The sequence below is a fragment of the Gopherus evgoodei genome, chromosome 10 (assembly GCF_007399415.2).
Source record: "Gopherus evgoodei ecotype Sinaloan lineage chromosome 10, rGopEvg1_v1.p, whole genome shotgun sequence".
Taxonomy (NCBI): Eukaryota; Metazoa; Chordata; order Testudines; family Testudinidae; genus Gopherus; species Gopherus evgoodei.
In genome coordinates, this window is record NC_044331.1 from 63222793 (window position 1) to 63250101 (window position 27309).

At 44.9% G+C, this 27309-nt stretch overlaps 1 protein-coding gene across 8 annotated transcripts in view; it reads right to left on the bottom strand.

The window, feature by feature from the left end:
• Positions 1-27309, bottom strand: part of LOC115658723 — a 196434-nt gene that overhangs the window by 80858 nt on the left and 88267 nt on the right. For 7 of the 8 annotated variants that reach the window (XM_030578103.1, XM_030578106.1, XM_030578105.1 and 4 more), the window contains exons 26-37: positions 25329-25462; positions 24463-24621; positions 21652-21832; positions 19924-20135; positions 18510-18698; positions 16315-16454; positions 7701-7863; positions 7502-7588; positions 6880-7014; positions 6277-6396; positions 4944-5036; positions 3090-3307 (exon numbers count right to left, since the gene is read on the bottom strand). In XM_030578103.1, coding sequence (XP_030433963.1) covers positions 3090-3307; positions 4944-5036; positions 6277-6396; positions 6880-7014; positions 7502-7588; positions 7701-7863; positions 16315-16454; positions 18510-18698; positions 19924-20135; positions 21652-21832; positions 24463-24621; positions 25329-25462 — 1831 coding nt within the window. The remainder of the gene's footprint in view (positions 1-3089; positions 3308-4943; positions 5037-6276; positions 6397-6879; positions 7015-7501; positions 7589-7700; positions 7864-16314; positions 16455-18509; positions 18699-19923; positions 20136-21651; positions 21833-24462; positions 24622-25328; positions 25463-27309) is intronic. The other variant, XM_030578104.1, reaches the window with a different exon arrangement.

Below are 27309 nucleotides of genomic sequence, written 5' to 3' on the forward strand. Positions count from 1 at the left end.
GTGGATAATTTTACATTTGAGAAGTTTGAAAAAAACTGCTAGAGGAGTGAGAGGTGGTGCTGGTGCCAGTGCCCTCTAAAACAGTGTTTCTTAACCTTTTTGATAGCAGGGACTGTCTTGCTGCCTTCCTAAACTGTATCAAGGAGATCTCAGCAACCGGCGCCAGTCCATGGAGCAGCTGTTGAGAAACACTACTCTAAGAGAGACATGGTCTAATGCAGGGATGGCCAACCTGTGGCTCTGGAGCCAGATGCGGCTCTTCAGAAGTTAATATGCGGCTCTGGGGCTGGAGCTACAGGCACCAACTTTCCAGTGTGCCAGAGGTGCTCACTACTCAACTCCTGGCTCTACCACAGGCCCTGCCCCCCACTCCACCCCTTCCCGCCCCTGATCCTGCCATGCCCTCATTCCTCCCTGCCCCCACAGAGCCTCCTGCATGCCATGAACCAGCTGATTGCGAGGTGCTGGGAGGGAAGGGGAGGCGCTGATCATCAGGGCTGCCGGTGGGCAGCAGGCACTGGGAGCGGGGGGAGGGGTGGAACTGGTTGAGGGCTGCTGACGTATTACTGTGGCTCTTTGGCAGTGTATGTTGGTAAATTCTGGTTCCTTCACAGACTCAGGTTGGCCACCCCTGGTCTAATAGATTAAATCTAGGGCTTGGAGTTAGACAAGATAGAGTGCTAATTCCATATCTGCCCCCAAAGGTTCTTCACAGAACTTTTCAGATATTGGTTAATTATGCTGGATTTCATGATTCCCCCCAGTGTAGCTGCTAAATATCAATTCTGCTTCATCTGACAGAGGACAAAAAATGAGAAAAACAACTGATAACCTAACATGAAGAACTAATTTACTCACAGGGAATCTCTCCTGTTCTCTCCATTATCTATGAACAATGATCTAAGAAAGCAACCAGTAGAGAGAGGGCTACAAGATTGTTTTAGTGTTTCAAAAATGCCTGGTCTACACTAGAGTTTATTTCAAATTTAGCAGTGTTAAACTGAATTAATGCTGCACCCGTCCACATAACAATAATATAAAGGGTTCTTAATATCAATATCTGTACTCCTCCCTGATGAGGTGAGTAGTGCTGAAATCAGTATTGCCATTTCGGGTTAGAGTTAGTGTGGCTGCAATTAGATGGTATTGGCCTCCGGGAGCTATCCCACAGTGCACCATTGTGACCGCTCTGGACAGCAATCTGAACTCGGATGCACTGGCCAGGTAGACAGGAAAAGCCCCGTAAACTTTTGAATTTCATTTCCTGTTTGCCCAGCGTGGAGTGCTGATCAGCACAGGTCCCAGAATCAAAAAAGAGCTCCAGCATGGACCATACGGGAGATACTGAATCTGATCTCTGTATGGGGAGATGAATCTGTTCTATCAGGTTTGACAAAAAGCCAAAACATTTGAAAAAATATCCAAGGCCATAATGGACAGAGGCCACATCAGGGACTCAACACAGTGCTGCGTGAAACTTAAGGAGCTGAGACAAGCGTACCAGAAAGCCAAAGAATGAAATGGAGGCTCACAGAGGGAGGGCAGACTGATGACTGTAGCTATCCCACAGTTCCTGCACTCTCTGAAAACTATTTGAATTCTTGGCTGAGCTCCCAAAGCCAGAAGGATCAAAAACTTTGTCGCGGGTGGCTTAGGGTATATGTCATCAGAGCACCCCCCGGCCCATTAAACCAAAGGGAAAAAAATTGTTTCTCGCCTTTTTTCAATGTCACCATAGGTCTACTGGATGCTGCTGGCAGATGCGGTGCTGAAGCGCTATGCAGCAGCAGCCCCTTCCCTTCCCTTTCGGATGGCAGATGGTGCAGTATGACTGATATCTGTCATCGTCGTCCTGCGAGTGCTCCTGGCCAGCCTCGGTGAGGTCTGCCGGAGGTTCCTGGGCAAAAATGGGAATGCATCCCTTCTTTAAGTTTTATCATTCTCTTCTTTAAGTTTTGTCTCCTGGAGATTCACTCCTGCCTGGAATATCATAGCAGCTGGAGGCTGTCCTCCCCTCCCCCCTTTGATCTCTGCTTGCAGAGGCAATAAAGTCAGTGTTGTTTCTTATTTATGCATTCTTTATTACTTCATCACACAAATGGGGGAATAACTGCCATGGTAGTCTAGGAGGGGTAGGAGAGAAGGGAAGCAACGGGTGGCGTTGTTGCAGGGGCACCCCCTAGAATGGCATGCAGCTCATCATTTCTGCGGGATGTCTGCGGATCTGACCCGGAGCGGCCACTTGCCTCTCTGGTTCTTTAGTAGGCTTGCCTGATATTCTAGGTAGGACTGACTCTCCCTTTAGACAAAACTTAAAGAAGAGAATGACCTGGGGAGTCATTCTCATTTTTGTCCATGCGCTCCTGGCCAATCTCACCGAGGCTGGCCAGAAGCACCCATGACAGCAGCAAACGGTACAGTATGACTGGTAACCATCATTGTTAACTTTCAAAAGGCAAGGGGATGCTTCTGTGTAGCGCTGCAGTACCGTGTCTGTCAGCAGCATCCAGTAGACACAGTGACATTGAAAAAAGGCTAAACAGGCTCCATGGTTGCCGTGCTATGGCGTCTGCCCAGGCAATCCAGGGAAAAGGGCATGAAAAGATTGTCTGCTGTTGCTTTCACGGAGGGAGGATTGTCTGACAACTTTTACCCAGAATCACCCGCAACACTGTTTTTGCCCCATCATGCATTAGTATCTCAACCCAGAATTCCAATGGGCGGGGGAGACTGCGGGAACTATGAGATAGCTACCCACAGTGCAACGCTCCGGAAATCGATGCTAGCCTCAGTACATGGATGCACACTGCTGAATTAATGTGCTTAGTGTGGCCACGTGCACTCGACTTTACACAATCTGTTTCCAAAAATTGGTTTCTGTAAAATCAGAATAATTCCGTAGTGTAGACGTACCCTTCAAAAGCAAAATACTCAAGTAGCAAGGAGAGTGCATGGAACATTGCACTCTCAATGGCTTTCTGCACATGTCAGAATGCAAACTGCCATGCTTAAAAGAGAACTCAGATTTATTAGGGAAGACTCTTCAGAACTCTTTTTAAGGAAGGTTACCACGACATTGTTTTCTTTACCTTGATGGAGATGCTTTGCCCATTAGCTGCAGCTGTACAGACTCTGGTTCTGTCAAAATTGCCTGATGCAGGAGAGCCCTCACTCCAATAATCCTGCTGTTCTTTCTGGTCTCCTTGCTCATATCAACTTCCAGCAGCGCTAGATCCTTTCCACTGGAATGAAGGTAAAGTGATCCATTGAGACTGTTCTCACCATAACTCTTAACAGCTGCATGGGCCTACACGCAGGGGAAAATGAGAACAAGACATCTGCTGCATTAGGAAACTCAGATGACACATGACAAAACAGTGCGGTGTCACATTCAGCAACCCTACTGCTGAGAGTAACGTACAGGACGAGGGTCTCAGAAATCCCTGATTAAAATATGACAAAGAGTACTAAAAGAAAGGCTGGAGTGATTTCTCTATCTCTGATGAAGTCATCCTCTCTGGACACTGCTAAATCATTATCCCTGGAGCTCAGAAAAAAATACTTCAGAGCAACAATTGATTTTGCCTTTGGCATTTACTGATTAGATATTTTCAGTACAGTTTCCCACTGAAGGATAGTACAAGATCTTCATCAACACAACAATTTCAACTTACTCAAGCTGGACACTGGGCTAGACCACCAGTTCACATGGGACATTTTTGAGGAACCAAATATAAATATTTCCAGTGAGGTGCACTTAATAGAAGTTTGTTTGCCAGGTGCTATCACTAGTCCTTGGTTATGTGAAAGCATTTTTGCTTAAATGGAAAAATGAATAGATTCCCCAACCACTCACTCCACTGTTTTAGACATATAATCCTGGTATGAGGGATTTATTACAGGCTAGAGGGGGCCCCAGATCAAAATATTGGTAGTATTTCATTGGCACCAGTGAATTTAAATGACACAAGTTAGAAGGAAGAGACCTATTGGATCATTTAGTCCATTCCCCTGTCAGAACAGATAGGGTACTAGAGGAGGTAGGAGAGAATGATTTAATAAGAGACTACATATGATCTTAGCCAGGGAGTTATTGCCATGTCAAAGCTTTACATACTTATATGAACTTATTGTACATCTGCTTGCAATCAGAATGAAGCATTGATTTTTTAAAAGAAAAGTCCCCTTCCCCCCTGTTCTAGGGAGTTTGGCTTCATTATTGTATTTGTATGATATGATACTACCATATTTATTGCTTTAAGGAAACTTTCTCTGTGCAAGGCAGGAGGGCCTTTTGGCAAGATAAGCATATGCACTGCTTTGGAACTGCCATATGGCCCTACATTGACTAATCAGACCAGATGCAAGTGATTGGCCATATCTCACTCTGTTTGGAACATGTAATAGGAAGAGGATACAATACCATCCTTGACTGTGGTGATTAAAACTGGCTTTCCTGAGCAATCACCAGCGAGGGCCTCCCCTTTCTATTGTGTATCTCTCCTCAAAGACCTTGTGCTGCAGCCAACCCTGCCAAGGTTAAGTTGCACCCAGATCCCTCCGCAGCCTGTTCACACTGCTCTGTCAAGCAGCAGTAACTCCGGAGCAAACTGAAACATATTCCCCCTGTAGAGACTGAGCTTTCCCAGCTCCTGGTAGTATAGGAGAGGGAGACAAAGGCTAGAAATTTGTGGCCTCAGCTCAGACGGTCAAAATACTGTTACTAAACTGCACAACCAATTTTAATACAGATTAAGTGGGATGTAGGCTACTGATTCAAATGTCCTGGATATAGAGTGATTGATACTGTACATTCTATGGCTGACTCCAGTGACTAAGTTGCTGAACTAATAATAAAACTGAAAATAGTCAAAGAGGGAAAATGAAAAGAGATAAAAAGAAAACATACCCCAATTAAAATTTCAGTTAAAATTAGTCTGTACCTGAAAACTTTGGGGGAATTTTGACTGATATGGATGAGTAAACTGGGAAGAAAATCCAAAGTGAATATTTGATCCATTTAGTTGAGCAATGAACTGTTGGCACAAGAGAAGTTACACAGCTGAAATGAAGAATTATGGTGAAATTCCAGCACAATTTAACTTGAGTTTCAGGATAATTTACTCCAAAGTTTTGTGAATTTTACCCAAATCCTGCTCCCTGTGCATGTGTACATACACCAATACCTATTTAGGGTATGTCTTCGCTGCAGAGTTAAACCAAGCTCTTACTCTGAGATTCCATGTAATTCCCTTCCCATCCACACGAAAACCCTTCTCACCTAAGTTTGATGCGTTTACTCCCAGCCAGGTCAGTTAACGCGGGTTTTAGGCTAGAGCTTGGATGCTGATTTCACTTAGACACAGTAAAATTGGTAGAGCTTGCAGTGTTGCTGCTCCCACCTGGGCTAGGTTAACCCAGGTGCTGATCACCTGAGTACACTCTGCAGAGAAGAACATTCACTTAGGGAGAAGGAACCTCCTAGCCCAGGTCAAGAGACTCGGGCTAGCAAGGCTTGCACTAGCACTCTAAAGAGGACTGTGTAGACAGAACTTTGAAGATGCATCTCAGGCTTGAGCAGGCTCTGAAGAGCTTTGTGTGGCTCAAAAGCTTGTCTCTCTCACCAACTGAAGTTGGTCCAATAAAAGATAACATCTGGGACCGGCATGGCTAGAACTACACTTTTCTTAACATGGGTCCATCTCCCAGTTCTGAGGAAAATATCCACCTTCCCAGCATTGATACTTTCAACTAGCAAATCTTTTCTGGAAGCATTCTATGTCTAGTGTGTTACTAAACACTTGGAAGGTTCTGAAGTTTAGGCATCAGAGGTATTTTATTTGAGGATAAATTCCTCATAGCAAAGGACATTCTGTAAACTTTCCAAAGTTTGTGATCTCTGAAATAAAAACAAATTCTAACTGTGCACAGCAGTCAAGCCACAATCTAACCACAGAAACCTAGCTAGGTGCTCTGGGTTTCTCCCTCTCCACAATAAGACTCATCTGACTCCCCATGAACTGCATAGCCTTATGAATGTTGTGCTCCCCTCCCTTGAATGCTGTTCCCCAGGAATTTATTGTACAGAGTTAAACCAAACCATATAAACTTTTCAGAGAGTTAAATTCACTCCTATGGAAAAAGCCAATACAAGACCTAGAGGTCATGAGCAACACACTGGTTTTATGCTTACCCTTTTCAGGAGTGAATTAATAAGCAGGTGCATCACAATAACTCCAGTTCATGCAATGGAATCACAACAAATAGGAACCTGACCTGTGAAGAATCATTTTTGTTGATGGTGGCTTTTATATTCACACCATAGTCAAAGACTTCCACTTTGGTTTGTGCGGAAAACAGTTCTCCATTCAGGGCCAGTGCTTGTGGAAACTGGAGCTGTTCAAGTAAAACACAATTTGTGCATAATGGCAATTTTTATACAAGTTAACTTTCTTCATTTTCTATCCATGCATTTACTGCAAAGTAAGTGTATGTGTGTGTAGATAAAACTTTAACTCAATTCATAGAATGACCCCTTCCCTGGTTGAAAAAACCTCCTAATTATTCCAATTAAAAAAACCAAATGATCAGTATATTTTAGCTTCCTCCAGTCATATTAATTATCTGTATTGTGGTAGCACCTAGGAGCCCCAGTCATGGACCAGAATCCCATTGTGCTATGTCCTGTGTAAACACAGAAAAAAATGAATGTTAACTAGAACTCTCCAAATCAAAAGAATGTTAAAGAAAAACAATGGAATGTACATTGAAAGATTATTGAATGGCAGAAGGGAAGAGACACAAAGAAAGGAGAAACTGTATCTTGGTAGGGAGGAAATAATAGTTCTTAGTAAGTATGGAAGGTGTCAGCGCAAATACCTGGAATGAGTGAGTCATGTCCATGTGTAAGAGATGTCTGAAATCCGTCTCACTGGATTTGTTGAGGTACTTGCCCAGAAGCCTGATGGCATCTTTCTTATTGACTCTCAGAATAGCTTCAATCTCATGCTTTGCCTGTGTGTTGAGATTTGAGCTGTTAGAATTAGCAAATCAAGCAGAATATTAGCCCGATCTATTATGAAATATGAGCGATATCCCGTTACTAGGGAGCTGTTGCATTATGACTCTGAAGGAACTTGCTGAGCAGCATAAGAAAAGTAAACTAATTTTGGTAATAAAGGTGAAATGACTTGCCCAGAGCCAGGATTTGAACTTACAACCTCCTGCTTTCCAATGTACATTCTTAATAATAAATAATAATAATGCTGCTTAACATTAATTTACTCAGAATATACTTGTTCCTCTAACACGGAAGAGACACCTCCCACAGCAATCCACTTTGTACTTCAGCTTCACCACCTACATTCTGGTAGATGCTGTGAGCAAATTGGCAAAACCAGCCAAACTTCTAACTAGATCTGGTAGATCTTAAATTGCTATGTTATACAGACATGTAATGGAGCCTCTCTCATGGATTAATCTTAACAAAAAGTTTACTTACACTTTGGTGTCCTCGGGTTAAGGCACATAGTTCTACATTTTGGGGGAAAATCTTGCTGTTATAAGGATGCACTAAGCCAGCACACATCTAAAAAAATGAGAAACAAAAGCCAGAGATGCGAGTTACAATAACCTGTTTATTTTCTGATTATGTCACTATCCGAAGTAACAGGCAAATTCTCACATCAGGTATCACTCACATAGGGATGTTCAGCTTGGTAGCCAAGTGTAAAGGTTTGAACTGATTCATCCAGCCCATTAATCAAAATTTTAGTTTCCAAGTAGTAGTATTTTTGCTTTTTGTCTGCAGTAAATGTCTCCTGGAGAAGGAAGCTCTGGGGAATGGGCAGTTTAAAAGGATGTCTGGGACAAAACAAAAACATAAAGATTTTAAGGTAAAACCACAGAAGAAAAAAAAAGTTTCTTTCTTCAGCTGAAACTCCTAGACTTTTAACTGCAAATACCTCTAGTGTCAGTTATTGAAACAAAGCAAGCCTACATGAAAGGTTGAAAAGTTACAGAGGTAAAGGAAGGATCAAGAAGGAAAAAAATGTTTGAGAATGGTACCTGTATGAATATGCTAGAATGACACATACTGTCAGAGTTTCATGCTAGTTCAGAATGTAAGCTTTTGGGGGCAGGGATTGTCTTTTTTTGTTTTATATTTTTTCAGAACCTAGCGCATTGGGCTCCTGATCCATGACCAGGGCTCCCAGGTATGTGGGAATACAAAGAATAAATAATAATACATAACAATAGCATTACACATTAGCCAGCATTTCTGACAGAAAATTCCTACCCTAGACCACATAACCTACCCAACATCTTCTAGCATTTAAACTAACTGAAATGATGTTGGATTCTACGGGTGTATGAAGGACAGGTGCAGAGCACCTGAATCAGTGCCTCACATTTCTGGGGGGTAGCCGTGTTAGTCTGTATCAGCAAAAACAACGAGGAATCCTTGTGGTGCCTGAGGCTTGGTCTACGCTGGGGAGTGGGGGGGGTCGATGTAAGATACACAACTTCAGCTACGGGAATAGCTGAGGTCGACGTATCTTATTTCGACTTACCTCCCTTCCTCACGTCACAAGATCAATGGCCATGGCTCCCCCATCAACTCCGCTTGCGCCTCTTGCCCTGGTGGAGTTCCTGAGTCGATGGGAGCAGGTTCGGGGATCGATATATCGTGTCTATATGAGACACAATATATCAATCCCTGATAGATTGATCACTACCCACCAATCTGGGGGGGTAGTCTGGACGTACCCTTAGAGACTAACAAATTTATTTGGGCATAAGTTTTTCTAGACTAGAACCCACTTCATCAGATGCATGGAGTGAAAAATACAGTAAGCAGGTATAAATATACAGCACACGAAAAGATGGGAGTTGCCTTACCAAGTGGGGAGTCAATGCTAGCGAGGCCTCAGGTATCACTCACAGAGAGACTTTAATGTATCTTGCAGCTGAAGTGTGTGACTGTCAAAGCCTCCGGGAAGATATGGATGCACAATTCCCATTAATTTCTAATGGGAACTGACCCTCTCTTATCCTTCAGACAATTTTGAAAATCTCAGCTAACAAGTACATTGTTGTACTCCATAGAAACAATACAACTTGCATGGAATTCACTGAACGAATTTAGGTGCCCTAGGAAAAAGACGGTTACTCACCTTTGTAACTGTTGTTCTTCGAGATGTGTTGCTCATATCCATTCCAGTTAGGTGTACGCGCCGCGCGTGCACATTCGTCGGAAAACTTTTACCCTAGCAACTCAGTGGGCCGGCAGGTCGCCCCCTAGAGTGGCGCCACCATGGCGCTCCATATATACTCCTGCCGGCCCACCCGCTCCTCAGTTCCTTCTTGCCGGCTACTCCGACAGTGGGGAAGGAGGGCGGGTGTGGAATGGATATGAGCAACACATCTCGAAGAACAACAGTTACAAAGGTGAGTAACCGTCTTTTCTTCTTCGAGTGATTGCTCATATCCATTCCAGTTAGGTGAATCCCAAGCCTTACAAAGGCGGTGGGGTCGGAGTGAAATGTGGCAGAATAAAACTGCCGAGCCAGAGGCTACAGCCTCTCTTGAACCAGGGCATACTGCGAAGCAAAGGTAAGGACCGAGGACCAATGGAGCTTCGCGACAGGTCTCGTGGGTAGAAACACGAGCCAGCAAGGCGGCAGATGAAGCCTGAGCCCTGGTAGAATGCACGGTAATGTGGCTTGGGGAAATATGAGCCAAATCATAACAAGTGGGGATGTCCGCCATCACCCAAGATGAGATCCTCTGAGAGGAAAACAAGCAAGCCCTCCCTTTGGCCCGCTACCGGGGCAGAGCTGGGGCACCTTAGGAAATGATTCTGTCAGCACAACTAATGCGAGCACTCCACAGATGTCCAAGGAGTGCAACGGTTATGCCCATTGCGTTGAGCTGTGGGTAACATAAAAGGCCAAAACACCTTAGGGAGGAAAGCCGGGTGCGGTCATAACTGCACCTTGCCTTTGTGGAACCTTCGTAAGAGCTCTGATCTCAGAGACCCGTCTGGCCAAGACTAGGTTGAGGCCCCAGGGCGGGGCTGGGCGGCGCACCCGAGGGTGCAAGCGCTCCAAGCCCTTGAGGGACCTCGAACCCATAGTGGGACACTGAACGTCCATCTTAGCCTGCTGGAAGGTAGGGATGGCTGCTGAGAGTATCCTCAGCGATGATACCGCCAGATCCTGCCGCTGAAGGCCAGAGGCAGGCCAAATAGAGGGGATCGAGACCTCAGCAGGAGCAAGATCGAGCGTACTGCAGCTGTAAAGGAAACGCTTCCACCTGGCTCGGTACGTTGACCAGGCGGAAGGCTGCCTGTCACCCCGACTCAGGTACGTGAGGCGAAGAGGCTGCAGGTCCAAGTGACGAAGCCTGTCATTGCCCTGAGTGATGAGGTCTGGGCTGACAGGCCGAGCAACGTGGTATGTCAGTGCTGCCTGGACCACTCTGGAGTGATCATGATGATGATGCACGCTCCGCCCCTGCGGAATTTGAGCAGGACGTAACGAACCAGTGGGAACAGCGGGAAGGCATAATGCAGTTGGCCGTTCCACGGCATCAGGAATGCGACCAAGATCGATTCCGAGGAGAGACCTTGGAAGGAGCAGAACATCTGGCATTTCCTGCACTCGCGGTGAGCGAACAGGTCTGCGTGAGGAACCATTTCCACTTCCGGAAAGCGGGACGCCTCACATGGGGCAGAGTGACGACTCGTAAGACAGGAAAGACCTGCTGAGTCAAAGAGATAAGACGTTCCGAACGCCTGGGAGAAAGGACGTCGCCAGCTCCATCGAGTGGGCCATGCAAAAGACCCGGAAATGGATGGCCTCCTGACAAAAAAGGGGGGAGGACTATGTCCCCCCTGAATGCTTATGAAGCACCTGGCCATTGTGTTGGCTGTAAACACCGAGATACAACGGCCTCGCAGCTGCCGATGGAACCCCTGGCATGCCAGGCGGACTACTCTCATTCTTGGGGCATTAATGAGGAATGCCAGCTCCCTAGAAGACCGAAGGCCTTAAGCTCGGAGGTGACCATGAGCACTCGAGCAGAGAGATGATGCGTCCGCCGTCAGGGGCAGTGAGGGCTGGGGCGGATGAAACCGCATCCTGTCCACACCAAGGAGGGAGTTAGCCACCACTCTAGGGAGCCTAAGGCGTTCGAGGGAACGGTGACTATCATGACCATTGGCTCCCTGTCCAAGCGGTACGCCGAGGTGGGCCGGACTTGGAGAGGACGGAGGCGGAGCTTGGCGCGTTTGGTTACAAACTTGCGGGCAACCATGGACCCAGGAGACTGAGACAAGAACGAGCTGAGGTCGTTGGGAAAGCCTTCAGACCTCAGATGATTGATGCCATCGCCTAAAACCGCAGTTGCGATAAGCAGGCTCCGGCTAGGTAGGAGACCAAGATAGCCCCTAGGAAGCCCAACCTCTGCGTGGGAACCAGAGCGGATTGCTCTATTAGTAATCGTCAGGCCTTGATCTGTGAATAAGACCGTGACGATGCCCACGGGCTGAGTGGTTTGTGTGTCAGAGTCTCCTCGGATAAGCGAATCGTCCCAATACGGAAAAACGCATATCCGACATAGCTACGGTAGGCGGCGACTATGGCCGTAAACCGGGAGTATTCACCGCTGGCTATAAAGCGGAGGCATCTCCCATGCGGAGGGAAGATGGCATTGCAAAAGTACGCGTCCTTCCTATCCAGGGCGGCATAGTAGCTCCCCGGAGGCAAGGATGGAATAATGGTTCCCAGGGATACCATGCAGAACTTCAACCTTATCCCAAACCGGTTGAGTCCATGCAGGACCAGGAAGGTCTGACCTGTGGTCGAGTGGGGGACTAGGGCATAACGGGAGTAAAACCCCTAGCCCCTTTCGTCCGCTGAAGGGGGACAGGGCTGGAGCAATTTTAAGGTGGTACCTATGCTCCATCGTGCGCAGGACCCAGCGACCTAAAAGTAACTGGGGCCATGCCAGGAGAAAGCGGGATCAGGATCCCGTCCTGCGACTGGTACACCGCCCTCCGGTGAACCTTGGAAGGTCCGTCTTTGGTCCCAGTGGTAATTGCGAGGGACCTCGACTTTGGCTTTTTAGGGGGCCTGACGTTTGTCTGCGACCACCTTGGCCTTGCCGTTTTCCAGAGTTCTGCCTCTGGCTAGGCACAGAGTATGGCGGCTGGGGCCATAAAGGCCTGCGTTTGGTCGCAGGCGTATACATGCTGAGACGCATTAGGACCCTATTGTCCAGCAGGCTTCGCAGTCTGGGGCTGTCTCTGCCGCGAAGATGCCTTTACCAACAAAGGGTAAATTCTTTCCCCCGTCCTCCAAGACGGCAGCGAACTCTAGGTGGGAGGTTCGAGGGAGAAACTCCTCCACCCAGGTGCTATAATTATCGCAGCTAAGCAAGGCTTGTTGCTTTGCTACCCAGAGGTGCAGGGCCCCTGCAGAGTACACCTTGCATTCGCCAAGGCTCTTTCCGCTTCGGGGCTGGCGCCCGCTGGCCATGATATCAGGATCGTGGTCCTGAGCATAAAATCCGCGCATATGGGGTGACACGGATGCGTGTCCGGACAGCCATGGAGGTACTAAAAGAGGGCACGGGCCGAGTCCCTGACTCACTCGGACCTTGCCCAACTCGGCACCGGGGACCGGCATCGGGAGGCGTATCGGTACCTGGAACGAGATCCAGACCCGCAACCAGAACGGTGTCGGGAGGTCGACCGAGATCTCGAGGCTCGGAGAAGAGCTACAGGAGTCAAGGTACCTGCCCCGGTGCCAGATGTCGGAACGGTGCCGATAGCGGGTCGGCGAACGGGATACCGACCGGTGCAGTGAGTGTGACCAGTACCGAGGAAAACAGTACCGGGACTGCCAGTGGTGTCCGGCGTGCCGACAGGACTTGGAGCGTCTGCGGGACCGTGATCATAGACGGTGCCGCTCTGCTGTACTGACAGGGGACAGTCCCTTGAAGAGACTGTATTGCCCGTACCGGCGGTGCCCGGGTCAGGCAGCACTGACTCCGTCATGGCACTGAGAGCCCTCGCCGTTGGTAACATCTCCGGCGCGCAGGGAACAGCAGGCTCAACCACAGTGCGTACTGGGGAGCTGTCAGGCACCGGATTCGACGGCCCTCGTGGGGCCGGGATCCATGGTACCGAGGTCATCAGAGCTTCGGTAGGTGCCGGTGCCGGGAGAACCGAGTTAGATAAGCCGTCTGGCTGGGGTGCCGTCAGCACTGAAGCAGCGGGAGTAATACGCTCAACCACGGCGCGTGCCGGGGAGCCGTCGGGCACCGGATTCTACGGCCCTTGCGGGACCGGGATCGACGGTGCCGAAGCAGGTGTCGGTGCCGGGCGATCCGACTTAGACTAGCCCTCTGGCCGCGGTGCCGTGGGCACGGAAGCAGCCGGAGAATTAGCTCGACCACGGCGCGTGCCGGGGAGCCGTCAGGCACCGGATACTATGGCCCTTGCGGGACCGGGATCGACGGTGCCGACGTCATCGGTGCCGCAGCAGGTGTCGGTGCCGGGCGATCCGACGTAGACGAGCTCTCTGGCTGCGGTGCCGTTGGCACGGAAGCAGCCGGAGCAATACGCTCAACCACGGCGCGTGCCGGGGAGCCGTCAGGCACCGGATTCTACGGCCCGTGTGGGGCCGGGATCGACGGTGCCGACGCCATCGGTGCCGCAGCAGGTGTCGGTGCCGGGCGATCCGACGTAGACGAGCCCTCAGGCTGCGGTGCCGTTGGCACGGAAGCAGCCGGAGCAATACGCTCAACCACGGCGCGTGCCGGGGAGCCGTCAGGCACCGGATTCTACGGCCCGTGTGGGACCGGGATCGACGGTGCCGACGCCATCGGTGCCGCAGCAGGTGTCAATGCCGGGCGATCCGACGTAGACGAGCCCTCTGGCTGCGGTGCCGCTGGCACGGAAGCAGCAGGAGCAATACGCTCAACCACGGCGCGTGCCGGGGAGCCGTCAGGCACCGGATTCCACGGCCCTTGTGGGACCGGGATCGACGGTGACGACGTCATCGGTGCCGTAGCAGGCATTGGCGCCGGGCGATCCGACTAGACGAGCTCTCTGGCTGCGGTGCCGCTGGCACGGAAGCAGCAGGAGCAATACGCTCAACCACGGCGCGTGCCGGGGAGCCGTCAGGCACCGGATTCTACGGCCCTTATGGGACCGGGATCGACGGTGACGACGTCATCGGTGCCGTAGTAGGTGTCAGCGCCGGGCGATCCGACTAGACGAGCTCTCTGGCTGCGGTGCCGCTGGCACGGAAGCAGCAGGAGCAATACGCTCAACCACGGCGCGTGCCGGGGAGCCGTCAGGCACCGGATTCTACGGCCCTCGTGGGACCGGGATCGACGGTGCCGACGTCGTCGGTGCCGGGCGAGCCATCTTAGACGAGCTGTCTAGCTGTGGTGCAGCTGGCACAGAAGCAGCAGGAGCAGTAAGCTCTACCACGGCGCGAGCCGGGGAGCTGCCAGGCACCGGATTCCCTGGTCCTGGGGGACTGGAATCGACGGAGCCGAAGTCATCGGTGCCTCTGCAGGCCGGATAACGCAACTGAGGCGAGCTCTCTGGCTGCGATGCAGGTGGCACGGAAGTAGCGGGAGCAGGGGGCTCAACCACGGCGCGTGCCGGGGAGCCGCCAGGCACCAGTAGGAATCGTAGACTCTCTCGACCTCGGAAGAAGGGAACGGTGCCGAGTCGACATCGGTGCCGGCGACGGTCGGTGCCGGAAGGCCTTGGTGGTACCGGCGGGGTCCGGTGCCGAGGAGGCGCTTCTGCCCGCCGCTTGAACATCGCTCCGCGCCCAAGGTGGAGGGGCAAGTGAAAGTCCCGCACCTTTTTGTTCTCGGCTTAAAAGCCTTGCAAATGGGGCACTTATCTGTCAAGTGTGATTCTTCAAACAGGAGTCATGTAGATCTCTCTTCGGCCGCGGCTTCTGGCAAGCCGGGCCCCTTTTGAAAACCCGGTGAGCCATGCATGGCTCCGGCACTGGGCTCATGGAAGGGGCTACTTCCTGAACCCCGCTAACTAAACTAACCATGTTAGCAAGGAAAACACGTATAACCATACAAATATATATATATAAAAGTGTTATAACTGCATAATTATATACGAGAAAACGAGTAGCTAGGGAAGTGGAGGTCAGCTAAGCCGCGCTCCACTGTTCCAACGACCGACACGGGCGGTAAGAAGGAACTGAGGAGCGGGTGGGCCGGCAGGAGTATATATGGAGCGCCATGGTGGCGCCACTCTAGGGGGCGACCTGCCGGCCCACTGAGTTGCTAGGGTAAAAGTTTTCCGACGAATGTGCACGCGCGGCGCGTACACCTAACTGGAATGGATATGAGCAATCACTCGAAGAAGAACCAACGTTCAACTAATCCTCAGCCCAGGGTGTCGTTTATTACTTAGCTGCAGCATTTTATAGACTTCTCTGATTAGAGTAAGCTGAAAGCTTAGGATGGAGACATTCACTTTTATAATCTCACACTGGACTAAGTTCATGCACAGCAGGACAGCTGACATCATTCCTCATTTTTCATTTGTGTTCTTTTTCCACTACTTAAACAGCCTCTCATACAAATGTTTGGCAGCTCCTAAGGGATCCTGGGTACTTGTAGCTCTTTCTGACCATCCTGGACATTGAGAATGCTCAACACCTCTCTGGAGATGGACAACAGCCCACAGACTCAAGCCCTGAATTTCTGTAGAATCCCCGAAATTACTGAAATTTCAGTAATGACACATCAAGGGGCAGATTCTAGAGTTGGCCAGAATCAAGAGACCATAAATTCCTTCCCATGAATAAATGGAACACATTCCCAAACTAAAACAACATGTTTTAGGGGGGATATATTTGACATTAAGGCAGTCGTATTGTTCCCTAGGAAATGGGAGAAAAATAGGCATCTACATGGCTCAAGGAATTGATTATAGGTGTTAGAACCATCACCACCTGAAAGTCTGACCATCTTGTGACTTTTCTGTGGTCTTTGTGAAATGAGCTGATGCTCTCTGTAGAGTTCCTAATGAACAGATGTCCATATTACAAAATTAGCTATTGCGATTAGCACCCTTGTCAATAGTATACCAGAGAATGGATACAAAGACTCAGTCTATGTATTGCAAGGTTAGGCACATAGGCAAAATGGAGACTTCAGTCTTGTCAAGCCCCCCAGCACCTTTCACAGGAGCACTAAAACTCACATTAAAATTTAAGGTAAAACATTCTGTGAAGATATGAAAAAAAGTGACAACACCTGATATGGATGGTTCCACGTTTCTGGTAGAACATCTTATCTTTCTTCAGCTCTTCTATCTGACCCTCAAGCTGCATCACAACTGGCAGACTCTTGTGGTCTGTCCATAGAGCCTTCATGGAGAGGTTAATCTTTTTAGGCTGCAGTCAAAGTAGCAGGACCATCAGGGTAGCATTGAGAGAGGAGAGTTGAGTAAGATTTGCTGGATCCATGGTGTAGAGGTGGCTAGTCACAAACCACAGAGTGAACCAGGCTGCAGTGAGGTTGTTGTCTTACAGGACAAGCCCATTCCTGCTCCCCATAAAGCCAACAACAAAGCTCCCAATGGCCCAATTCTGATCTTATTTACACCAATTTCAACACTGATATAACTCCAGTGACTTCATTGGAGCTACTCCCAATTTACACCAGTTTAAGTGATGTTAAGATCTGAACCAATGGCTTCAGCAGGATCAGACCTTAAATTAACTGTTTTTAATAAATCAACTATTAATAAATAAATGGTTGTTATTGTTTTTCAGTGGAGATGCTCATCACATTTATGCAGCAAAACATTGGGCAAAAATGAGAGGTGATTGCTACAAAACTTATCACCATTATACAGCAAAGTAACCCAAGAATACCATAAAGTACAAATATTTTTATGTATGATTTTAAAAAAATCAAAGTAAATTTGAAAGTATTGCTTTTATATCATCATAATATTGGAGGCAACAAGGATCAGTCCTGCAAGATGCTGAGCAGCCCTGACTCCATCTGAGCTCGACTCGGGCTTACAATAGTGACTAAATTTAGAACACAGTGTCTTGTAAAAGCAACGCAAGCATGCCTACTGTGTACGTGTCCTAAAACGTGAATGCACAGCAGTTTCAGAATATGCATGCATTCAGTACTGCATAAGATTCTATTTGAAAGAGCCATCAGGTTGCAACAGATTAAAACCTGTTCCTTTCTGTGAAGAGCAAAAGGAGTTACCTTTGTGGAAATACAAACATGAAGTACAAGTGCAAATTACAGGACAGGAGTTGCATTTGTATTTCTGCAGGGACATAATACTCATGTTTTAGATAAATTATTGTATTTTAAGATCAGATAAGCTAGTTTGATTTGCAAAGCATCTGAGTACCATGAATGGAACAGGGTTGTTTTTACAAAACATATGGTATCCTGAGCTGGGTCAAAGTATCTTTTAGAGGACAGGCTGTTGATTATCTGCCATGCACCGTAGATACCAAACAAAGTAAATAAAGCTTCAAACAGCATTGTTCTCTGCATATTAAAGGCTAGTTTCTGATATCGGATAAACTAAAGTGCAAGTGGTGGTGCATGAAACCAGTTACTTCTATCTAGAGCTGGGTGAAATGTTTTAACCAAAACTTTTTTTTGGCAAAAACTCCAGATTTGGGCCAAGGAAAACATTTTTGGGGGAATTAATGTTGATTGCCACAAATTATTACAGTAAAAAAAACCCAAACTCAAAATTCTAAAAAAGTCAACACATTTTGTTTAAATTTTTTTAACTAAACTTTTCAATTTAAAACCACTTCTTTTTGAAATTATCTTCAATTTTAATTTTTAAATTAAAAAAGATCAAAATCAAAACAATGTTCTGTTTGACCCAAAATGAATTTTGGTTTTTGATTCACTGAAAAAAATTGAGATTTTCATTTCTACTGGAAGCAATTTTTCCCCCTCCATATTTCAGAACGGCCAGAAATCCATAATTTGCACAGCAATTTTGTTATCCTACATGCAAGCATGGTACCTGATAGTTCAGAGTATTTAGCAATAGCATCTGCACATATCACACACTCGCATTAAGGTCTAAGTATTTAGGGTTTCATGTTTTCCGTAAGTTTTCTAGGAACACAGCATCCCTTTGCACGCAGTGTGTGCCACTGGTCCCTAAGAGTTGAGAGAAGAACTCAAACTGAAGTACACCATCAAAACGGAGAAATCTAGTAGTGATGATGGATTTCTTTAGCCTACATAAAGTGTTTTAAAAAAAAAAACCCTCAGTTTTACATTTCAGCATTTCTCATAGCATGCCAACAATTTAAAAGGATTAAAAAAAAAAAGCTAACTACCGATATGCATGATTGAAGTCTAATAAATGCATGATGCTCCTCATTTGGATGCACCTGCGAGACGCAGTCCCAGATCCAGAAAAGTTAACATTTATACAACCATCTTACCCTCTGCAGGTGTAAATAGTCAGCTGACAAATTAAATTCTTGCTTTGTACTCTTTATCTTAAAGCAAAGAAACTTGGCTCGCTCGCTATTCTCCAAATGAATCTCAGTCCTCAAGAGCTGGTTCCACATTGATACTACTTCACTGTAGCTATGCAGAACATTCCTCTCAAGGTGATTGACTGTGGATGCCTGAAAGATAAAGATAAATATTTTGGATCTGTTGAGTTACAGCAGGTAGGATCCTTTTCTTTCTGCAGTACAGCAGAGAAATGAATAGAAGGAGTTTCCTTGGACAGAAAGCTCCGTGACAATTATAATAGCATCTATTAGAGTTAAGTTGCCAGCATTTCCATTGTAAAGACATTAATCTCACTTTCAGGGTGTTACAATTCCCATGAGGAGGTCAATGTCTATCTTTGGTCTTTTTATTTTATGTTCTGCCCAAACAAGGGAGGGATAGATGGCTGGACGTCTTCAAAGAAATTAACAAGTAAGCCAATTTTTTCTTTCCAACAATCCTCAACTGGGACTAGACCAACAGAGATCTAATGGGGAAAGGGTGGGACGCAAAACAAAGGAACACCCTAAAGTAACCTGCATTGTAGGTTTGTTGCAGCCTGAAAGACATTTCAGCTGATGGTTGCTTTCTCTTAAACCTTGACCCAAAGTTCTAATTCTAAATAATGTATGCTATAAATAGGACTGATTTTTCAAACTGAAAGATCCTGATTCTGATCTCACTTGGACAGGGATACCAAACTACATCAAAACATATGGAGTTTCTCCAGGGAAAATCTAGTGTCCAGTGGCATATGTTAGTTCTGTTGTTTAATGCAAAACTGAGAGGTGCTCAGAAACTATAGGGTGATGATCATGGTATTAGAACCTGTATAGACCACAGTTGTGTTAGTGAAATTAGAATCAGTTCTAGAATCAGTAGACTAGATGTCCTTGGTTAAAATCTGTTCTGAATGTCAAATATTGGAAGTGCTGCACATCCAGTGGTCCAAAAACTTTGAAGAAAGGGGGGCCATAGGCTGGATTAGTGGCAGGGTGGAACACCATCCCCCAAATACTTTGTGCAGAGAGGGATGAATGTCACCCTCAGAAGAGATGTGCTGCATATGCATCCACAGCTAGCATGCACCACATGTTTCAGAACTGGTTAGGAGGTATAGACTATGCTTGCATTACAAGGTGGGGGACAGAGAGGCCTAACAAGATGCCAGAGTGAGGATGAACAGCACATTATACAAACCCAGAAAACCGATGAACATATGCATTTCAAGCCGCTATCTGGTAGATTCACACATAAAGATCACTGCATGCTGTGTGCTGAGAATTGCTGTATAACTACTGCTGTACGATATCCATCCATGCTGGGCTTTACAAAAGGAAGCAATGAGTTACTAACCCGCAGGTAGGTAGTAGTTGGTGTATAGATGTGAATTTTCCCCTCTTTTTCATTGCCTTTGTCTTTACAAAAGATTTCCACCACCAAGTTCTTGATGGAAAGGGCTTTCCCAGCTGTTAGCTCCATTGTAGACAGATAAGCAGATCGCTCAGGTTGGTGTAGTTTGTGAGTCACATATAGATATAGCCACGGGGTATCCATGTTTAATGTACCTGAAAGCAAATGAACAGGTTGCAGTAAAGCTGGTTGAAATGTTAGGTCTTGTGCTACGTGACTTCTAAACTTGCAACAAAATTGTTGGTATACTGCAAAGGTCTTTGGACTATGATCTTATGAACCATATGTGCTGCAATACTGAAGGCCCATTAATGATGGGACAAAATGTTGCCTACTGGTTACACAGCAAGGGCCCTGGATTCCACTGAATGATCTGCCACCATGTGCACAATCTTTATTCACACAGTAAGTGATTCTGGAGCCTTTATGCACATATTAGTCCCATGAAAGCCAACAGGATTGCACATATAAAGGCAGAAGGTGAATTTTGAACAAGGTTTATAGGGACAGCTCTTTTCAGGACTCTGTCAATTATTATTGTTTATAATTAGATGTTATGACCTTGAAATTTTATCTAAAGATTCATCAGATTAATGCCATTCACAGCTTGTGATATGTTCAGGTAAATCACAGATAAATATTGCCATATCAAATGACGTTTATGGCAGACACTGCAAACCTTCAAAAGAAAACATCAAAAAGTATCTTGTTAGGGATCAAATTAAACTCTGGTGTAATTCAACTGAAGTCAAAGGAAATATCACTGGATGAACTTGGTTCTTTACATCAGACTACTCAATTTGCAACAAAATGTCCATGTGTGCACATACAAATGAGTTGGTACAGATCGACTTTGGAAATATAGCTCTTAAGGGCCAGTACACAGATTGAGCTAAATACTACCCAAATACTACACAACACATAATCTCACTGAAGTCAATGGAGTGTAAGTTAGGGTGGATTTTGACCCAGTTTGTTTGATCAAGAAATATCAGAAAATAGATTTTTTTTTTTTTTACAGACAACAACGAAGTAGGTAAATCAATATAACTCCCACTTCCCAAGCAACTCTGGAAAGGCATGATACAGAATATAATAATAAAGGCCTAGTTCTTGTTCTCCTTACTAAAACAAAATTTCCTTGACATAAATGTGTGGTTTTAAACACTCATACACAAAGCTATTGATACACACACACTGAAATGAATTACTATATTTAAGTGTTTGACTTATAGCCTGAGATATCCTTGATACTGGGTCTGACGAAGTGGGTATTCACCCACGAAAGCTCATGCTCCAATACGTCTGTTAGTCTATAAGGTGCTACAGGAGTCTTTGTCACTTTTTACAGATCCAGACTAACACTGCTACCCCTCTGATACTTGACACCTTGATATTCAAGTCACTGTCACCTCGCATTTTTTCCTTTCTTGAACATCAATAACATAGATCCAGTCAGTATCTGCTAGGGCAAACAATTCAAAATATGGCTCCTTTGAGAACAAATAATCCCTTAATGTATTTAATCTATATCTGGAGATATCTGCCTCTAGAAAGCATCTCACCATTAGCTTACAGAATAACTCTCTATGACTAATTCATAAAAATACTAGGAGCACCTTTATGACTGCTTTTCAAGTCAGAGGTTGGAAATTTTTAGTCGTACTTCACCTTCCCACTTCCTAAGGTAATTTCTGGATGTATTTTTCCATTGCAGTCCTGCCACAAATGGCATGCAGTCATTATACTGCACCTTAAAGTTGGTGCTACTCTCCGAATGGCCCTGAGAGGTACGTGAGTGCTGCAGCTGAGTTCTGTAATTCACCTGCTTTTCTGGGACTTGCATGGTAAACTGGAAAACAACAATGAATTCTGATTAAAATTAAAAGTATCTCTCATCATCTGGAGCATCAAGACCAACAGAACATGCACTTGTGTTTAGAATCAACTAGGTCAAGTGGTTCTGCTTTGCACATTTGTAATTTCATTTTATAGCTGTTCAAAAGTCCTTAGACCTGTTACAGACATTTTATGTATGGCATTTTTATATACAGTTAATTATGCATTTGCAGCCTGATCCAAATCCCACTGAAGTTGATGGAAAAACTCCCATTGACTTCAATTCGCTTTGGATCAGCTCCTTAGTCATTTTAAAAAAGTCATGATAATAATTTCATGTCATTTAGTGCTGGTGTCTCAGGTAAAATCTAGGCTGCTAGCAGGAGGTCACTGCTAAAACAATATTGAAATATACAATATACTTTATGATAGTTCAGATATAGGCTACATGGAAAGGTCACCATCTATTCTAAAACAACAGTGTTTGTTTTCATGTGCAGCTACTGCCTGAGAAGATTTGTAAAATTCGTGCCCATGCGATGGCGTGTACCTTGCCATTGTGGTCCACTGCCAGAGGCTCTGTGGTCCTACTACACCTCCACCCAGGAAAGGAGGCCTGCCTAGAGAGGCTGCACAGAAGCAGCGAATCAGAGCCCAGCAGGCTCAGATAAAAGGAGCTGCAGATCATTAGCAGGTAATTCCTGGCTGGGACCAGAGGAGCAAGACAGAGTGCTCCTCTCTGGCCAGTGGTGCTTGAGGGATAATCAAAGTTTGGTTATGGCTGAATTTGCTTCATCTGAGATGGGGAGGACCTGAGAACTGTAACTCTGAAGTATGGGGTGAAAATAAAAGGGCCAGGTGGGAAAAGGCCCAGGGAAATAGCAGCAATAAATTGAAATGAGTGGGATGTAGCTGCTGTTTATAAGGCCTCTGGGTTGGAATCTGTAGCAGTAGGCAGGCCTGGGTTACCCCATTGACAAAGTGGTGTAAACCCCAAGAAGGGGACAAGGCTTGTTTGCACGCCTGAATGAAGGGCTAAATGTAAAGGCCCCAGAGCGGAGTTTGAAGAGCCTGGTGAAGGCAGATAGATGGTTTTATTGGACTTTTGCTACCACAGAAGGGGTTTCTTCTGAACTTTGTGACTTGGTTGGCAGGTTGAGACACACAAGGCCTCAGGCCACTGAAGCTCTGTCAAGCGAAGCTGAGAACCTAGGGGGCGCTAGGAGCAGGAAAAGGACTAGAGTACTGCATGCAGCAGCAAGAGGCACTGAAGAGGCGAGTGTTTCCTGTTACAGTCTCCCTAAGAACTAAGATAGAAGTTTATAGGCATAGTTTCTGTAAAGATCCATTACAAATCCAGATAGGACATGAGTAACAGGAATTGCCATATGGTTCATTATTCTATCTCTTGCAGCACTCAATACTGCAAGCTTCAAAGGAAGGCACAAACTTACCATAATGCATGTAATTATTCTCTACTATGTTACTGGGGAAACATTCTTCTGATCCCACAGTTTATGTCTGGAGGAATCAGGAGAGACAGTTTTGTAATATAAACTAGCTATTGTAATTCTACAAGAAGACTTCTACCTAAATACTATATGCTCTGGGTCCCTTCTTGTGTTTGATCACTAACATTACAGATACCACTGCAGCATCTTGTGAATAAGGTAAGCTATATTAGGACTGGCAAATCAGTTTGCATAAGCCAACCTAAAACTTCACGAAACTCAAACCAAATCAAGCTTGAACTTTTTTTTGAGGTTTGAAAAAAGTCCAACTAATGAGTTTTCTTGATGTTTGCTTTAATTTTCAAGCATCTTTGAACTTCTTGGTCTCCAATGGATCTGAACTTTTTCCACACATCTAGATATGTGGTTCATCTAATCCACACATCGTAATTTTACCTTTAAAACTCTTAATAGGCCAGGTATACTAAACACTAAGTAAGGGGCATCCCTTAATGTAGAGGCATGAGTAATGTCCCACAACCCACATCAAATAATAAGATATCAAATGAATGAAATACAAAGTTTTCAAGTAATATTTGTGTAAGAATTCAGTCACTGTCACATAACATTCTGACTGCACAATGAACAACATTTGGTGAGATGGCATCTCTCAAAACAAGCATGCTTCAGAAAAATGCCTATGCAAACAATGGAGCCATCTCACTCAGATTATTCTTGACGTGTATTCTGTCAGTTTGCTTTAATGAAAAAAAATTTCTATGGGGCTAAAACTGTTGAGAGAGAGCGGGCTGGACTCTATTCCCTGTGCTCCAAGAGAATTGTTTAGTAAGTTCCACTTACTGCATGCAAATTGTTTGCACAGGAGTAAGTGAGGGAACATTTTGAACTGCAAAAATTATATTATTAGTGATGGTTGAGATGATAAGAATTCAGCTTGACTCTCAGATCCCAGGTTGAGTTTGCTAAGCTGGTAGTTAGAGAAAACCTCTTACTTCCAAACTGAATGTATTTGACCTTGATGTCACTGAAAGACGAACATGGCTGACCACTACACCATTTTCACTTTTTCAGAGCACAAGCACAAGTTATGCCTCATTTCATTTTTTTTTAAATACAGTTTGCCCTTTACTTCCTGGCAACGCAGGTGCTATCCAATAGCAGGTGCTATTACCTCCATGAAGTAGTTGACCTGAGATGGACTTGAACTATTTTTAAATGTCTGGCTGACCAGTAGCTTCCTCTTGTTGTTGATTTCATCCCAGTGTTTGCCATAGTTGACTTCCAGATGGGAGTAGAGCCGAGATGTACTCGCTTCGTGCAGCAAATGAACCTGCAGAAACAATACACCATTTCCCTGTGACATCTTTTCTCCCCTTATGGATGGTGCTGTGCATACACAAAAAGTTAGTAGATCTGCCTACAGAAATACCCCTTGGTAGCAGGCAAGTGATAGTAAAAAGTTACATCACAGCTAATGGTCAATATTTAAACTAGACAGCATTATATGTTATTAAGCTTCAGTTCTGCCTCCTAACAATTCAGAGAACAGGGAGTTTTGAAGAAGTTAATCAGCTGAAGGTTAGTTAGTGTCCAAAGGACATCACAAACTGAACCTGAAAAGTGTTACAAATCCAGGTAAAAGAGTCTAATTTCTGGACATGTAAGTATGATGAAACCATAACTTGGATTGTCTCTGTATGCTTAAAAGGATTCCCGGATTGCTGACTACAGAAAATACAATGAAATCACATATTAATATGTAAACACTGGGATTAAAAAGCATATGCAAAAATATTCCACAGAAATTATATGAATGCATATATAAGAATTGAAGTCTCTGGAATTATTCTGGATTTACACAGCTGTAACAGAGAGCAGAAACTGGTGACTTATTTTTGATGCCCTAGCCCATAGTAGGTAAACAAGTTATAAGCTAAAACAAGAGGAAAATAAGATTGTCCCCAAACTGACCTCTGAGCTATCCCTGTGTGTGAAACCCTACACTGCTAATATATTGCAGCATATTGAACTCTCTACCTTGTGGTTATAGGATGGAGTCTGTGTACAGTGAAGCTCATGTCCCATATCCAATTTGTATGCTTCATTTGAGCTGGTCTCCACTTTAATTTTCTGTCCTGCATTACATTCATGCCGAAGATTTTTCGCATCTCCTGTTTGAGTCAACATACGCACATATGGAAATGCTTTAGCTTTTCAAAAGTGGAAGATTCAGTTCATACAAAATAAACTAGCAATATAACCCTAAGTCTGCATTATAGTTTTAATTTCATGTAATCATAACAGGTTCTTCACAGAAATATAATTTGTTTTATCCTAAGAATCTTGAGGTAAGAACACTCTTATGGTATCAATGAGCATGTATTTAGGGATGATGGGTTTGTGTTTTCTACATGAGAACTTGCCTCTGAAAATGAAAACGTTAATTAACAAGCTAATAACCAGATGATAAAGAAGTATACATTTCGTTCATTTAAATGGGCTGACAGTTTGCAATCAGTAATATCCTTATCTAAACCCTCTTCTAACTGAAACCAAAGGTTCCCAGCTACTGGTATGTATTACCAGTAACAGCACTTCAAGCTTTTAATCCAGGTGTCCCATGCTCTTCCGATGGGGCCCAGAGGTGTAGCTAGTCCCTGTCTAACATGACAGGAAGCAGTCCAAGTGCTATAGTAGGTTAAAGTGCATGGAAGTGTGAATGAAAGGTATCTAGCAGAGGCTGTTTTAGCCTAGGTCTCTGTCTGATAAATCTGCTTATCAAGGTTGGGGATGACTTGCTTAGGTCACACAAACTTTAATTTATCCTACAAGTTTCATTAGAGATGAAAATCCTAAAACGATGGACCACATTATAGGATTTATTTATGATTTTGGGCCTCTGTTTATTTTATTTTCTAATAAAATAAAAGATGTTTCCAACTTGCTTAATTTGGAAACATCTGTTTTACATCAGAAGGCAAAATGAAAACGGTCCAAGTCTTTAGTCTGATTTTGGCCTAAGGAAAATCAAGATACTGCTTGTGTTTGTTCTGACATTTTCTACAGTTTCTCTCTCCCCCTCCAATCCAGCAGTAACAGCAACATCCAGGCATTAATTTTACTTCTTTGGTGGAATTTTTATCTGGGTAAAAACTTTTCAAAACCCGAGCAAGTAGCTGATTGCCAGCTTTTGCATTTTATTGTGGGTCTCGCAATACCTGGGGGTTTTTTGTTCTTGTTTTCAGTTAAAAGCTTAGGTTCTGGAGCCACAGGATGACACGAAAATCTTGGCTTTCATTTAAATAAAAAGTAATGGCTGATGAGAAGAGTTTGAACACTCAAACTCTTTAGGCTCAAACACCAGAAGACACAAAAAAACCCACAAAAATATATATATTTTTAAAATTGCATGATTGTTAAGCCAAACTCATGATTGAATGCTTAGGATACACTGTACGTAAGCCTGGATTTGGTCCCTTATTTTTAGCACCAAGCTCAAAGATATTTGCTTTCAGTGATTATTTGTACAAACCAGAATAGCCATTGTACTGCACAAACACTTTCCATTTACTAATATGATTGAAGAATATTTGTTTCCCTGTCAATGATATTCTAACTAACATGACACTAAATGATGATTTTTAGCAAAATAAACCAATCTGTGCTGGTTTTAAAAAGGTTAGCTAGTCATACCACTACACATGACCCAGGATTAATATGCCACATGCATGCACACAGTCAGGTTTTAATGCACACTGTGCACCAACTGCTATAGCTATTCAGCTAAAGCCATATAATTCCTTTGATTGTCTGACTGCTTTGGCTGCCCAGTAAATTTAATAGCTCGGTATTTCTAGTTTATATAATGTAGCTGGGGAAATACTGCAAAACATTTTCTGGATACATTTTCTCATTTTTTAAATGAATTCATTGAATTTGTGCATCTGTTTTGTTCACTTTTCATAAACATTCTAGCAACTGTGGAAATATTTGCAAAAAGTGTATTTTAAAACAAATA